General features: G+C 38.9%; 1 protein-coding gene across 2 annotated transcripts in view; it reads left to right on the top strand.

Annotated features, from left to right (window-relative positions):
- Positions 1 to 17065, top strand: part of LOC142559827 (uncharacterized) — a 77791-nt gene that overhangs the window by 40336 nt on the left and 20390 nt on the right. The window contains exon 1 of one of the 2 annotated variants that reach the window (XM_075671500.1): positions 15121 to 15510. The exons of the other annotated variant lie outside the window; for it this stretch is intronic. Coding sequence (XP_075527615.1) covers positions 15394 to 15510 — 117 coding nt within the window. The 5' untranslated portion in view covers positions 15121 to 15393. Of the gene's footprint in view, positions 1 to 15120; positions 15511 to 17065 lie in introns of those variants that run through there. 2 annotated transcript variants of the gene reach the window in all.

Raw genomic sequence — 17065 nt, 5'->3', positions numbered from 1 at the left:
GATAGTATTATAGGCTGATGTTTTCTTCCGCTATAAGTTATTTTCGGAAATTCGTTTATTCATCAGTTAAGTTGGTATCTTTAAGCATGCATATGCTGGGGCAGTGATGGATGGGTGGAATTTGAGCTTCACATGGAACTATACTATTATAGGCTGATGCTCTTTCCCCTATAATTTACTTGCGCAAATTTGTTTATTAATCAGTTAAGCTAGTATCTGTAAACATGTTTTGCAGGGGAAGTGATGAATGGGTGGTATTTGAGCTTCACATAGAACTATACTATTATAGGCTGATGTTCGTTCCCCTATAATTTGCTTGCCCAAATTCGTTTAATAATCAGTTAAGCTAGTATCTGTAAACGTGCTTTGCAGCGGCAGTGATGGATGGGTGGAATTTGAGCTTCACATGGAACTATACTATTATAGGCTGATGTTCTTTCCCCTATAATTTAGTTGCGCAAATTCGTTTAATATTCAGTTACGCTAGTATCTGTAAACATGCTTTGCAGGCGCAGTGATGGATGGGTGGAATTTGAGCTTCACATGGAACTATACTATTATAAGCTGATGTTTTTTCCCTTATAATTTATTTGCGCAAATTTGTTTATGAATCATTTAAGCTAGTATCTGTAAACACGCTTTGCAGGGGCAGTGATGGATGGGTGGAAATTGAGCTTCACATGGTACTATACTATTATAGGCTGATGTTCTTTCGCCTATAATTTACTTGCGCGAATTTGTTTATTAATCAGTTAAGCTAGTATCTGTGAGCATGCTCGTGCTTTGCAGAGGCAGTGATGGATGGGTGGAATTTGAACTTCACGTTGAACTATACTATTATAGGTTGATGTTCTTTCCCCTATAATTTACTTGCGCAAATTTGTTAAGCTAGTATCTGTAAACATGCTTTGCAGGGGAAGTGATAAATGGGTGGTATTTGAGCTTCAAATAGAACTATACTATTATAGGCTGATGTTCTTTCCCCTTTAATTAACTTGCGGAAATTCGTTTATTAATCAGTTAAGCTAGTATATTTAAACGTGCTTGGCAGGGGAAGTTATGTATGGGTGGTATTTGAACATCACATAGAACAATACTATTATAGGCTGCTGTTCTTTCCCCTATAATTTACTTTCCCAAATTCGTTTATTAATCAGTTAAGCTAGTACCTGTAAACGTGCTTTGCAGGGGCAGTGATGGATGGGTGGAATTTGACCTTCACATGGAACCATACTATTAGAGGCTGATGTTGGTTCCCCTATAATTTACTTGCGGAAATTCGTTTATTAATCAGTTAAGCTAGTATCTGTAAACATGCTTTGCAGGGGCAGTGATGCATGGGTGGAATTTGAGCTTCACATGGAACTATACTATTATAGGCTGATGTTCTTTCCCCTATAATTTACTTGCGCCAATTCGTTTATTAATCAGTTATGCTAGTATCTGTAAACGCGCTTTGCAGCGGCAGTGATGGATGGGTGGAATTTGAGCTTCACATGGAACCATACTATTATAGGCTGATGTTCTTTCCCGTATAATTTACTTGCGCAAATTCGTAAATAATCAGTTAAGCTAGTATCTGTAAACGTGCTTTGCAGGGGCAGTGATGGATGTGTGGAATTTGAGCTTCACATGGAACTATACTATTATAGGCTGATGTTCTTTCCCCTATAATTTACTTGCGCAAATTTGTTTATTAATCAGTTAAGCTAGTATCTGTAAACGTGTTTTGTAGGGGAAGTGATGAATGAGTGGTATTTGAGCTTCACATAGAAGTATACTATTATAGGCTGATGTTCTTTCCCCTATAATTTGCTTGCCCAAATTCGTTTATTAATCAGTTAAGCTAGTATCTGTAAACGTGCTTTGCAGTGGCAGGGATGGTAGGGTGAAATTTGAGCTTCACATGGAACCATACTATTATAGGCTGATGTTCTTTCCCCTATAATTTACTTGCCCAAATCCGTTTATTAATCAGTTAAGCTAGTATCTGTAAACACGCTTTGCAGGGGCTGTGATGGAGGGGTGGATTTTGAGCTTCACATGGAACTATACTATTATAGACTGATGTTCTTTCCCCTATAATTTACTTGCGCAAATTCGTTTATTAACCAGTTGAACTAGTATCTGTAAACATGCTTTGCAGGGGCAGTAATGGATGGGTGGAATTTGAACTTCACATGGAACTACACTATTATAGGCTGATGTTCTTTCCCCTATAATTTACTTGCGCAAATTCGTTTATTAATCAGTTAAGCTAGTATCTGTAAACATGTTTGCAGGGGCAGTGATGGATGGGTGGAATTTGAGCTTCACCTGGAACTATACTATTATAGGCTGATGTTCTTTCCCCTATAATTTACTTGCGCAAATTTGTTTATTAATCAGTTAAGCTAGTATCTGTAAACATGTTTGCAGGGGCAGTGATGGAAGGGTGGAATTTGAGCTTCACCTGGAACTATACTATTATAGGCTGATGTTCTTTCCCCTATAATTTACTTGCGCAAATTTGTTTATTAATCAGTTAAGCTAGTATCTGTAAACATGCTTTGCAGGGGCAGTGATGGATGGGTGGAATTTGAGCTTCACATGGAACTATACTATTATAGGCTGATGTTCTTTCCCCTATAATTTACTTGCGCAAATTCGTTTATTAATCAGTTAAGCTAGTATCTGTAAACATGTTTGCAGGGGCAGTGATGGATGGGTGGAATTTGAGCTTCACCTGGAACTATACTATTATAGGCTGATGTGGTTTCCCCTATAATTTACTTGCGCAAATTTGTTTATTAATCAGTTAAGCTAGTATCTGTAAACATGCTTTGTAGGGGAAGTGATGAATGGGTGGTATTTGAGCTTCACATAGAACTATACTATTATAGGCTGATGTTCTTTCCCCTATAATTTACTAGCCCAAATTCGTTTATTGATCAAGTAAGGTCGTATATGTTAACATGCATTTGCAGGGGGAGGGATGCATGTGTGCAATTTGAGTTTCATAGAACTATACTGTTGTGGGCTGATCTTTACGTCCGCTGTAACTTATTTATGCAAATTCGTTTATTAATCAACTATGCCACTTTAAACGTGCATTTTTAGGGGAAGTGATGTATGGACGGTGAGCTTCAGATAGAACGATATTATTATAGGCTGATGTTCTTTCCGCTATAAGTTATTTGCGCAAATGAGTTCCTTAGTAAAATAACTTACTGTATGTAAGCGGACATTTGCAGGGGGAGTGATAAATGGGCAGAATTTTAGCTTCACGAGGAGTGATACTATTATAGGCTGATGTTTTCTTCCGCTATAAGTTATTTTCGGAAATTCCTTTATTCATCAGTTAAGTTGGTATCTTTAAGCATGCATATGATGGGGCAGTGATGGATGGGTGGAATTTGAGCTTCACATGGAACTATACTATTATAGGCTGATGTTCTTTTCCCTATAATTTACTTGCGCGAATTTGTTTATTGATCAGTTAAGCTAGTATCTGTAAGCATGCTCGTGCTTTGCAGAGGCAGTGATGGATGGGTGGAATTTGAACTTCACATTGAACTATACTATTATAGGTTGATGTTCTTTCCCCTATAATTTACTTGCGCAAATTTGTTAAGCTAGTATCTGTAAACATGCTTTGCATGGGAAGTGATAAATGGGTGGTATTTGAGCTTCAAATAGAACTATACTATTATAGGCTGATGTTCTTTCCCGAATTATTGCGCAAATCCATTTATTAGTCAGTTAAGCTAGTATCTGTAAACATGCTTTGCAGGGGAAGTGATGTATGGGTGGAATTTGAGCTTCCCATGAAACTATATTATTATAGGCTGATGTTCTTTCCCCTACAATTTACTTGCGGAACTTCGTTTATTAATCAGTTAAGCTAGTATATGTAAACGTGCTTTGCAGGGGAAGTGATGTATGGGTGGTATTTGAAATTCACATAGAACTATACTATTATAGGCTGCTGTTCTTCCCCTATAATTTACTTTCCCAAATTCGTTTATTAATCAGTTAAGCTAGTATCTGTAAACGTGCTTTGCAGGGGCAGTGATGGATGGGTGGAATTTGACCTTCACATGGAACCATACTATTAGAGGCTGATGTTCGTTCCCCTTTAATTTACTTGCGGAAATTCGTTTATTAATCAGTTAAGCTAGTATCTGTAAACGTGCTTTGCAGTGGCAGGGATGGATGGGTGAAATTTGAGCTTCACATGGAACCATACTATTATAGGCTGATGTTCTTTCCCCTATAATTTACTTGCCCAAATCCGTTTATTAATCAATTAAGCTAGTATCTGTAAACACGCTTTGCAGGGGCAGTGATGGAGGGGTGGATTTTGAGCTTCACATGGAACTATACTATTATAGACTGATGTTCTTTCCCCTATAATTTACTTGCGCAAATTCGTTTATTAACCAGTTGAACTAGTATCTGTAAACATGCTTTGCAGGGGCAGTGATGGATGGGTGGAATTTGAACTTCACCTGGAACTATACTATTATAGGCTGATGTTCTTTCCCCTATAATTTACTTGCGCAAATTTGTTTATTAATCAGTTAAGCTAGTATCTGTAAACATGCTTTGCTGGGGCAGTGATGGATGGGTGGAATTTGAGCTTCACATGGAACTATACTATTATAGGCTGATGTTCTTTCCCCTATAATTTACTTGCGCAAATTCGTTTATTAATCAGTTAAGCTAGTATCTGTAAACATGTTTGCAGGGGCAGTGATGGATGGGTGGAATTGGAGCTTCACCTGGAACTATACTATTATAGGCTGATGTGGTTTCCCCTATAATTTACTTGCGCAAATTTGTTTATTAATCAGTTAAGCTTGTATCTGTAAACATGCTTTGTAGGGGAAGTGATGAATGGGTGGTATTTGAGCTTCACATAGAACTATACTATTATAGGCTGATGTTCTTTCCCCTATAATTTACTTGCCCAAATTCGTTTATTGATCAAGTAAGGTCGTATATGTTAACATGCATTTGCAGGGGGAGGGATGCATGTGTGCAATTTGAGTTTCACAGAACTATACTGTTGTGGGCTGATTTTTACGTCCGCTGTAACTTATTTATGCAAATTCGTTTATTAATCAACTATGCCACTTTAAACGTGCATTTTTAGGGGAAGTGATGTATGGACGGTGAGCTTCAGATAGAACTATATTATTATAGGCTGATGTTCTTTCCGCTATAAGTTATTTGCGCAAATGTGTTCCTTAGTAAAATAACTTAGTGTATGTAAGCGGACATTTGCAGGGGGAGTGATAAATGGGCAGAATTTTAGCTTCACGAGGAGTGATAGTATTATAGGCTGATGTTTTCTTCCGCTATAAGTTATTTTCGGAAATTCGTTTATTCATCAGTTAAGTTGGTATCTTTAAGCATGCATATGCTGGGGCAGTGATGGATGGGTGGAATTTGAGCTTCACATGGAACTATACTATTATAGGCTGATGCTCTTTCCCCTATAATTTACTTGCGCAAATTTGTTTATTAATCAGTTAAGCTAGTATCTGTAAACATGTTTTGCAGGGGAAGTGATGAATGGGTGGTATTTGAGCTTCACATAGAACTATACTATTATAGGCTGATGTTCGTTCCCCTATAATTTGCTTGCCCAAATTCGTTTAATAATCAGTTAAGCTAGTATCTGTAAACGTGCTTTGCAGCGGCAGTGATGGATGGGTGGAATTTGAGCTTCACATGGAACTATACTATTATAGGCTGATGTTCTTTCCCCTATAATTTAGTTGCGCAAATTCGTTTAATATTCAGTTACGCTAGTATCTGTAAACATGCTTTGCAGGCGCAGTGATGGATGGGTGGAATTTGAGCTTCACATGGAAGTATACTATTATAAGCTGATGTTTTTTCCCTTATAATTTATTTGCGCAAATTTGTTTATGAATCATTTAAGCTAGTATCTGTAAACACGCTTTGCAGGGGCAGTGATGGATGGGTGGAAATTGAGCTTCACATGGTACTATACTATTATAGGCTGATGTTCTTTCGCCTATAATTTACTTGCGCGAATTTGTTTATTAATCAGTTAAGCTAGTATCTGTGAGCATGCTCGTGCTTTGCAGAGGCAGTGATGGATGGGTGGAATTTGAACTTCACGTTGAACTATACTATTATAGGTTGATGTTCTTTCCCCTATAATTTACTTGCGCAAATTTGTTAAGCTAGTATCTGTAAACATGCTTTGCAGGGGAAGTGATAAATGGGTGGTATTTGAGCTTCAAATAGAACTATACTATTATAGGCTGATGTTCTTTCCCGAATTATTGCGCAAATCCATTTATTAGTCAGTTAAGCTAGTATCTGCAAACATGCTTTGCAGGGGCAGTGATGGATGGGTGGAATTTGACCTTCACATGGAACCATACTATTAGAGGCTGATGTTCGTTCCCCTTTAATTAACTTGCGGAAATTCGTTTATTAATCAGTTAAGCTAGTATATTTAAACGTGCTTGGCAGGGGAAGTTATGTATGGGTGGTATTTGAACATCACATAGAACAATACTATTATAGGCTGCTGTTCTTTCCCCTATAATTTACTTTCCCAAATTCGTTTATTAATCAGTTAAGCTAGTACCTGTAAACGTGCTTTGCAGGGGCAGTGATGGATGGGTGGAATTTGACCTTCACATGGAACCATACTATTAGAGGCTGATGTTGGTTCCCCTATAATTTACTTGCGGAAATTCGTTTATTAATCAGTTAAGCTAGTATCTGTAAACATGCTTTGCAGGGGCAGTGATGCATGGGTGGAATTTGAGCTTCACATGGAACTATACTATTATAGGCTGATGTTCTTTCCCCTATAATTTACTTGCGCCAATTCGTTTATTAATCAGTTATGCTAGTATCTGTAAACGCGCTTTGCAGCGGCAGTGATGGATGGGTGGAATTTGAGCTTCACATGGAACCATACTATTATAGGCTGATGTTCTTTCCCGTATAATTTACTTGCGCAAATTCGTAAATAATCAGTTAAGCTAGTATCTGTAAACGTGCTTTGCAGGGGCAGTGATGGATGTGTGGAATTTGAGCTTCACATGGAACTATACTATTATAGGCTGATGTTCTTTCCCCTATAATTTACTTGCGCAAATTTGTTTATTAATCAGTTAAGCTAGTATCTGTAAACGTGTTTTGTAGGGGAAGTGATGAATGAGTGGTATTTGAGCTTCACATAGAAGTATACTATTATAGGCTGATGTTCTTTCCCCTATAATTTGCTTGCCCAAATTCGTTTATTAATCAGTTAAGCTAGTATCTGTAAACGTGCTTTGCAGTGGCAGGGATGGTAGGGTGAAATTTGAGCTTCACATGGAACCATACTATTATAGGCTGATGTTCTTTCCCCTATAATTTACTTGCCCAAATCCGTTTATTAATCAGTTAAGCTAGTATCTGTAAACACGCTTTGCAGGGGCTGTGATGGAGGGGTGGATTTTGAGCTTCACATGGAACTATACTATTATAGACTGATGTTCGTTCCCCTATAATTTACTTGCGCAAATTCGTTTATTAACCAGTTGAACTAGTATCTGTAAACATGCTTTGCAGGGGAGTGATGGATGGGTGGAATTTGAGCTTCACATGGAACTATACTATTATAGGCTGATGTTCTTTCCCCTATAATTTACTTGCGCGAATTTGTTTATTAATCAGTTAAGCTAGTATCTGTAAACATGCTTTGCAGGGGAAGTGATAAGTGGGTGGTATTTGAGCTTCAAATAGTACTATACTATTATAGGTTGATGTTCTTTCCCCTATAATTTACTTGGGCAAATTCGTTTAATTATCAGTGAAGCTAGTATCTGTAAACACGCATTGCAGGGGCTGTGGTGGATGGGTGGAATTTTAACTTCACATCGAATTATACTATTATAGGCCGATGTTCTTTCCCCTATAATTTACTTGCGCAAATTTGTTTAATAAACAGTTAAGCTAGTATATGTAAACGTGCTTTGCAGGGGAAGTGATGTAGGGGTGGTAATTAACCTCACATGGAACTATACTATTGTAGGCTGATGTTCTTTCCCCTATAGTTTACTTGCGCAAATTCGTTTATTAATCAGTGAAGCTAGTATCTGTAAACACGCTTTGCAGGGGAAGTGATGAATGGGTGGTATTTGAGCTTCACATAGAAATTTACTATTATAGGCTGATGTTTTTCCCCCTATAATTCACTTGCGCAAATTCGTTTATTAATCAGTTAATCTAGTATCTGTAAACATGCTTTGCAGGGGAAGTGATGTATGGGTGGTATTTGAACTTCACATAGAACTATACTATTATAGGCCGATGTTCTTTCCCCCTATAATTTACTTGCGCAAATTTGTTTATTAATCAGTTAATCTAGTATCTGTAAACATGCTTTGCATGGGAGTGATGGATGGGTGGAACTTGAGCTTCACATAGAACTATACTATTATAAGCTGATGTTCTTTCCCTTTAATTTACTTGCGGAAATTCGTTTATTAAGCAAAAAAAGCTAGTATCTGTAAACGAGCTTTGCATAGGCAGTGGTGGATGGCTGGAACTTGAGCTTCACATGGAACTATACTATTACAGGCTGATGTTCTTTCCCCTATAATTTACTTGCGTAACTTCGTTTATTAATCAGTTAAGCTAGTCTCTGTAACCATGTTTGCAGGGGCAGTGATGGATGGGTGGAATTTGAGCTTCACATGGAACTATACTATTATAGGCTGATGTTCTTTCCTCTATAATTTACTTGCGCAAATTCGTTTAATAATCAGTTAAGCTAGTATCTGTAAACATGCTGTGCAGGGGAGTGATGAATGGGTGGTATTTGAGCTTCACATGGAACTATACTATTATAGGCTGATGTTCTCTCCCCTATAATTTACTTGCCCAAATTCGTTTATTAATCAGTTAAGCTAGTATCTGTAAACATGCTTTGCAGGGGAAGTGATAAGTGGGTGGTATTTGAGCTTCAAATAGAACTATACTATTATAGGTTGATGTTCTTTGCCCTATAATTTACTTGGGCAAATTCGTTTATTAATCAGTGAAGCTAGTATCTGTAAACACGCTTTGCAGGGGCAGTGGTGGATGGGTGGAATTTTAACTTCACATCGAACTATACTATTATAGGCCGATGTTCTTTCCCCTATAATTTACTTGCGCAAATTTGTTTAATAAACAGTTAAGCTAGTATATGTAAACGTGCTTTGCAGGGGAAGTGATGTATGGGTGGTAATTAACCTCACATGGAACTATACTATTATAGGCTGATGTTCTTTCCCCTATAATTTAATTGCGCAAATTCGTTTATGAATAAGTTAAGCTAGTATCTGTAACCATGCTTTGCAGGGGCAGTGGTGGATGGGTGGAATTTGAGCTTCAGATAGAACTATACTATTATAGGCCGATGTTCTTTCCCCTATAATTTACTTGCGCAAATTCGTTTATTAATCAGTTAAGCTAGTATCTGTAAAAACGCTTTGCAGGGGAAGTGATGAATGGGTGGTATTTGAGCTTCACATGAAACTATACTATTTTAGGCTGATGTTCTTTCCCCTATAATTTACTTGCGGAACTTCGTTTATTAATCAGTTAAGCTAGTATATGTAAACGTGCTTTGCAGGGGAAGTGATGTATGGGTGGTATTCGAACTTCACATAGAACTATACTATTATAGGCTGATGTTCTTTCCCCTATAATTTACTTGCGCAAATTTGTTTATTAATCAGTTAATCTAGTATCTGTAAACATGCTTTGCAGGGGCAGTGATGCATGGGTGGAACTTGAGCTTCACATAGAACTATACTATTATAAGCTGATGTTCTTTCCCTTTAATTTACTTGCGGAAATTCGTTTATTAAGCAAAAAAAGCTAGTATCTGTAAACGAGCTTTGCATAGGCAGTGGTGGATGGCTGGAACTTGAGCTTCACATGGCACTATACTATTACAGGCTGATGTTCTTTCCCCTATAATTTACTTGCGTAACTTCGTTTATTAATCAGTTAAGCTAGTCTCTGTAACCATGTTTGCAGGGGCAGTGATGGATGGGTGGAATTTGAGCTTCACATGGAACTATACTATTATAGGCTGATGTTCTTTCCCCTATAATTTACTTGCGCAAATTCGTTTAATAATCAGTTAAGCTAGTATCTGTAAACATGCTGTGCAGGGGAGTGAGGAATGGGTGGTATTTGAGCTTCACATGGAACTATACTGTTATAGGCTGATGTTCTCTCCTTTATAATTTACTTGCCCAAATTCGTTTATTAATCAGTTAAGCTAGTATCTGTAAACGTGCTTTGCAGTGGCAGGGATGGATGGGTGAAATTTGAGCTTCACATGGAACCATACTATTATAGGCTGATGTTCTTTCCCCTATAATTTACTTGCGTAACTTCGTTTATTCATCAGTTAAGCTAGTCTCTGTAACCATGTTTGCAGGGGCAGTGATGGATGGGTGGAATTTAGCTTCACATGGAACTATACTATTATAGGCTGATGTTCTTTCCCCTATAATTTACTTGCGCAAATTCGTTTAATAATCAGTTAAGCTAGTATCTGTAAACATGCTGTGCAGGGGAGTGATGAATGGGTGGTATTTGAGCTTCACATGGAACTATACTATTATAGGCTGATGTTCTGTCCCCTATAATTTACTTGCGCAAATTCGTTTATTAATCAGTTAAGCTAGTTTATGTAAACATGCTCGTGCTTTGCAGAGGCTGTGATGGATGGGTGGAATTTGAGCTTCACATGGAACTATACCATTATAGGCTGATGTTCTTTCCCCTATAAGTTACATGCGCAGATTGGTTTATTAATCAGTTAATCTAGTATCTGTAAACATGCTTTGCAGGGGCAGTGATGCATGGGGGGAACTTGAGCTTCACATAGAACTATACTATTATAAGCTGATGTTCTTTCCCTTTAATTTACTTGCGGAAATTCGTTTATTAAGCAAAAAAAGCTAGTATCTGTAAACGAGCTTTGCATAGGCAGTGATGGATGGGTGGAATTTGGGCTTCACATGGAACTATACTATGATAGGCCGATGTTCTTTCCCCTATAATTTAATTGCGCAAATTCGTTTATGAATAAGTTAAGCTAGTATCTGTAACCATGCTTTGCAGGGGCTGTGATGGATGGGTGGAATTTGAGCTTCAGATAGAACTATACTATTATAGGCCGATGTTCTTTCCCCTATAATTTACTTGCGCAAATTTGTTTAATAAACAGTTAAGCTAGTATATGTAAACGTGCTTTGCAGGGGAAGTGATGTATGGGTGGTAATTAACCTCACATGGAACTATACTATTATAGGCTGATATTCTTTCCCCTATAATTTAATTGCGCAAATTCGTTTATGAATAAGTTAAGCTAGTATCTGTAACCATGCTTTGCAGGGGCAGTGGTGGATGGGTGGAATTTGAGCTTCAGATAGAACTATACTATTATAGGCCGATGTTCCTTCCCCTATAATTTACTTGCGCAAATTCGTTTATTAATCAGTTAAGCTAGTATCTGTAGAAACGCTTTGCAGGGGAAGTGATGAATGGGTGGTATTTGAGCTTCACATGAAACTATACTATTATAGGCTGATGTTCTTTCCCCTATAATTTACTTGCGGAACTTCGTTTATTAATCAGTTAAGCTAGTATATGTAAACGTGCTTTGCAGGGGAAGTGATGTATGGGTGGTATTTGAACTTCACATAGAACTATACTATTATAGGCTGATGTTCTTTCCCCTATAATTTACTTGCGCAAATTTGTTTATTAATCAGTTAATCTAGTATCTGTAAACATGATTTGCAGGGGCAGTGATGCATGGGTGGAACTTGAGCTTCACATAGAACTATACTATTATAAGCTGATGTTCTTTCCCTTTAATTTACTTGCGGAAATTCGTTTATTAAGCAAAAAAAGCTAGTATCTGTAAACGAGCTTTGCATAGGCAGTGGTGGATGGCTGGAACTTGAGCTTCACATGGAACTATACTATTACAGGCTGATGTTCTTTCCCCTATAATTTACTTGCGTAACTTCGTTTATTAATCAGTTAAGCTAGTCTCTGTAACCATGTTTGCAGGGGCAGTGATGGATGGGTGGAATTTGAGCTTCACATGGAACTATACTATTATAGGCTGATGTTCTTTCCCCTATAATTTACTTGCGCAAATTCGTTTAATAATCAGTTAGGCTAGTATCTGTAAACATGCTGTGCAGGGGAGTGATGAATCGGTGGTATTTGAGCTTCACATGGAACTATACTATTATAGGCTGATGTTCTCTCCCCTATAATTTACTTGCCCAAATTCGTTTATTAATCAGTTAAGCTAGTATCTGTAAACGTGCCTTGCAGTGGCAGGGATGGATGGGTGAAATTTGAGCTTCACATGGAACCATACTATTATAGGCTGATGTTCTTTCCCCTATAATTTACTTGCGCAAATTCGTTTAATAATCAGTTAAGCTAGTATCTGTAATCATGCTGTGCAGGGGAGTGATGAATGGGTGGTATTTGAGCTTCACATGGAACTATACTATTATAGGCTGATGTTCTGTCCCCTATAATTTACTTGCGCAAATTCGTTTATTAATCAGTTAAGCTAGTTTATGTAAACATGCTCGTGCTTTGCAGAGGCTGTGATGGATGGGTGGAATTTGAGCTTCACATGGAACTATACCATTATAGGCTGATGTTCTTTCCCCTATAAGTTACATGCGCAGATTGGTTTATTAATCAGTTAATCTAGTATCTGTAAACATGCTTTGCAGGGGCAGTGATGCATGGGGGGAACTTGAGCTTCACATAGAACTATACTATTATAAGCTGATGTTCTTTCCCTTTAATTTACTTGCGGAAATTCGTTTATTAAGCAAAAAAAGCTAGTATCTGTAAACGAGCTTTGCATAGGCAGTGATGGATGGGTGGAATTTGGGCTTCACATGGAACTATACTATGATAGGCCGATGTTCTTTCCCCTATAATTTAATTGCGCAAATTCGTTTATGAATATGTTAAGCTAGTATCTGTAACCATGCTTTGCAGGGGCTGTGATGGATGGGTGGAATTTGAGCTTCAGATAGAACTATACTATTATAGGCCGATGTTCTTTCCCCTATAAGTTACATGCGCAGATTGGTTTATTAATCAGTCAAGCTAGTATCTGTAAACATGCTTGGCAGCGGCAGTGATGGATGGGTGGAATTTGAGCTTCACATAGAACTATACTATTATAAGCTGATGTTCTTTTCCTTATAATTTACTTGCGCTAATTTGTTTATGAATCATTTAATCTAGTATCTGTAAACACGTTTTGCAGGGGCAGTGATGGAGGGGTGGAAATTGAGCTTCACATAGAACTATACTATTATAAGCTGATGTTCTTTCCCCTATAATTTACTTGCGCAAATTCGTTTATTAATCAGTTAAGCTAGTATCTGTAAACATGTTTGCAGGGGTAGTGATGGATGTGTAGAATTTGAGATTGACACAGAAATATACTATTGTAGGCTGATGTTTTTGTCCGTTATAAGTTGTCTGCGTAAATTTGTTTTTTAATCAAGTAAGTTATTGTCCGTAATCGTGCATTTGAGGGTTGTGTGCCGGATGGGTGGAACTTGAGCCTCATATTAAAGTGTACTATTATAAGCTGAGGTTTTTGTACGCTATAATGACGCGAAATATGTTTGCACGTGTTGTCACGGGACCCTTAAGGCGAGAACGACGAAGTTCGTGGTTGCGCGCGGTCTCTCCGAGGACCAGTCATCGCTAAAGGCAGACGTTTCTTCCCAATCTGTCGGTGGTCAACTGTTTTAGTTGCAATAGCTGGGTGACAATATGTTATTTGCAGAAATTCGTTAATAATCAAGTTAGTATCTATAAACGCGCATTTCTAGGGAGAGTGATGGATGGGTTGAATGTGAGCTTCACATAGAATTGAGCTAACACGACTGAGCTGAGGTTCTAACACACTATCATAGGCTGATGTTTTTTCGACGATAAGATATTTGCGCAAATTCGTTTAATAATCAAGTAAGTTAGTGTCTGTAAGCGTGCATTTGCAGGAGCAGTGAGGGGTGGGCGAAATTTGAGCTTCACATACAACTGAGTTAACAGGATTGAGCTGAGATTCTAACATACTATTAGAGGCTGATGTTTTTTCCGCAATATGTAATTTGCGCAAATTCCCTTAGTAATCATGCATTTATTGTCTATGTACGTGCATTGAGGTGAAGTGATGGATGCGTCAAATTTCAGGTTGAGAGAAAAGTGAGTTAGCACGACTGCGCAAGGGTTCTATGGGGCTATAGACTTACGTTCTTTCCGCGAATATAAATTTGTGCATATTCGTTTAATGTTAATGTATATTAGTGTCTGCATACGGCCTTTTGCATGCGGAGTGATGGATGTGTCGAATTTGACCCTTTCAGAGATTTTGTTTCAGACGACATGGCTGAGGTTCTAACTGGCTCTAGTTTACGTTTTTTTCCCAAGAAAAGTAATTTGCGGAAATTTAGCTTATCGGCATGTAATTTAGTAACTGCGTGCGTTTGTTTGGAGGGGGAGTGATGGATAACATGAATGGGCTGAGAATGCCCTTTTCCGCGACTACAAATGTCTTCAAATTCGCCTAATAATCGTGTAGTTAGCGTCTGTGTATGTGCATTTGCAGAGGGAGTGATTGATGTGTGCAATTTCAGCTTTACAGATAAGTTAACACGACAGCGCAGACGTTCTGTCGGGCTGTAGACTGCCGTGGTTTCCGTGATGGCGTACTTGCGCATATTCTTTTGATATTGATGCAAGTTTGTGTACGTGCATGTGCAGGGGTAGTGTTGGATGGATCGAATTTAAGCTTTACAGTGGAGTTAACGCGACGTCGCTGCGGTTTTGGCATGCTACAGGCTGATATTTCTTCTTCGATAAGTAATTTGCGCAAATTGATTTATCATTCATGTGTCTGCACACGTGTAGTTGTAAGGGGCGTGATGGATGCGTTGAGTTTGAGTGTTACGGAGAACTGAGTTAGCACGACGTAGCGTAGGTTTTAACTGGCTGAATGCTTGTTTTTTTTTTTTGCTCTGTAAGTAATTTGCGTAAATGAGTTTAATAACTATGTAAGTTAGTATCTATATACGTGCATTTGTGCCACCGATGGCAATACTTCTGTTGTAGAGTCCATGTAATTGCTGTCGCAATTAAAAGAAAGGAGATGACGGAACCTGAGAACAAGCTTGAGTTTGATGGTGACCAGGCTAGCAACCCAGTGTCTCATATCATGAAACATTTTTCCCCGTTCCTGTCACATACGCAAACCACGTTTTCTTTTGTTTGCTTTCGTTCATCACTGCCGTTATCGGCCGTCACGACATGGACCCGGTCGTGTTGTGCACCTATCTGTCGGGCAAAGGCGACGCCGGGGTTTCGTGCTTCGTCACCAGGTCAAGAGGCACCACTTGGGGCAGCTGTGCGAGTCAGAACAACAAGGTGAGCTCCTCGAACACATTTGTTGCGTCGAAATCTTTCCAATACCTCTCGCTTTGCACGGCAAATTGCCTGTAAAATTAGTTCGGAACCTCTATACTCGAGCAGCCCAGCTTCACAAGGTCGACCGCGTAGGTCGACTGCAAAGTCTGTTACGCATCATTTTTTAACTTTAGCCTCTTTAATGGATCTTGTCGTTTATTCCCTCTTTCACTCGCTTTTTTTTCCTGGCTTGAGTGCTATAGTTCGCACTCATCAACGAATCCTGAGCATGCGAATAAACTGCTTATTTGCTCCGATTCGATCATTTGTGCTTTTAATAAGCTTCACTTCGAAACTTGCATTATAATCACTGAAATTTCAATGTTTCGAGAATTTTGGGATGTGAAGAATGCTTTATATTAATAGAGAGAACGGCAGTTCCTCGTTCGAGAACTACTCGAAAATTATTCCATATTCAATTCGTTTCGCTTTTGACACTTTTCGATTCGTATTTAATACAGTTTTGTAGTATTGCTACTCACACACCGTGAGATTGAAATACAAGCAAAATATTGAATGAGAAGAATTACGGTGGGTGTTATGTTCATCCTCAAAGGATAGGAGGCGCCCAGCGTGCTCGTTCAACGTTCGTGCAAAGACTCCTTGTGACTGGTGCGCCATTTGCTTTTAGTGGCGGTGGTTTTCGGAGGCATATATTTTAATAGCGGGAAGCAACGTAGGCGTACTGTTGTAGTCAGAGGGGTTCTTGAAAGACGGACAAGGTATGTCCCTGTAGGAGAAGTACTGAAGGAGGTCCCGTCACTTGCCCTGGTACACCATGCGACGTGTCGATGTGATCGCCACTGGATTAAGGGAGAAGGAAGATAACTGCTATGAATCCCATTCAGATAGAAAAGTCTGATGACATGGAGGCTTTTTGTAAAGCTGGTGCAACGTGATTTGGCCGTTTAATCACAGCCGCAGCCTCATCTGCGTCTGTGATCCAGTGAGGTGGTCAGCTTTCTTTGCATATTCGCCAACACAGTTGGCGGCATATTACCACAATCTCCCGATATCGCGTGTAGGGGATAGTCCACACGGCTGTATACTGCAAACGACGATCTATCTCGTGTCATAATGAAGATCTCATTGGTGAGTGGATGAGTGGATGGTCATGATGACGATGCTACTCGTGGCGGTCCGCCATCGGATATAGTGGATGAGGAAGAAGCTGAGGAGGATGTACATGCCAGAGACGGGCTTGTCAAGCAATATAATATCTGCATTAAGAAGTAAAAAGTTCCTGCATGAACGTGATAAATATCACTGCAGTTGTTAAATGTGTTGTGAGCAGCGGACATTATCAGTAGGCAGCATTGCTTCCCAGACTGGAAAAGCAAAGCCTAATGTTGTGGCAAGTGCTCTGAGCAGTGGCCACAGCATATACGAGTATATGCTGCATATAAGATTATATGAGAACACACGGTGCCCGTGAATGACAACGAATGTGCAGTAGCGTTGACAGCTTTGCCCAGAGCTCGTGGGATTGTCTTCCATGGAGTTCGCTTGAATAGTG

Source organism: Dermacentor variabilis, chromosome 10 (assembly GCF_050947875.1).
Source record: "Dermacentor variabilis isolate Ectoservices chromosome 10, ASM5094787v1, whole genome shotgun sequence".
NCBI lineage: Eukaryota > Metazoa > Arthropoda > Arachnida > Ixodida > Ixodidae > Dermacentor > Dermacentor variabilis.
The sequence above is the reverse complement of the archived record's forward strand: the minus strand, read 5'-3'. Positions and strand labels throughout refer to the sequence as shown.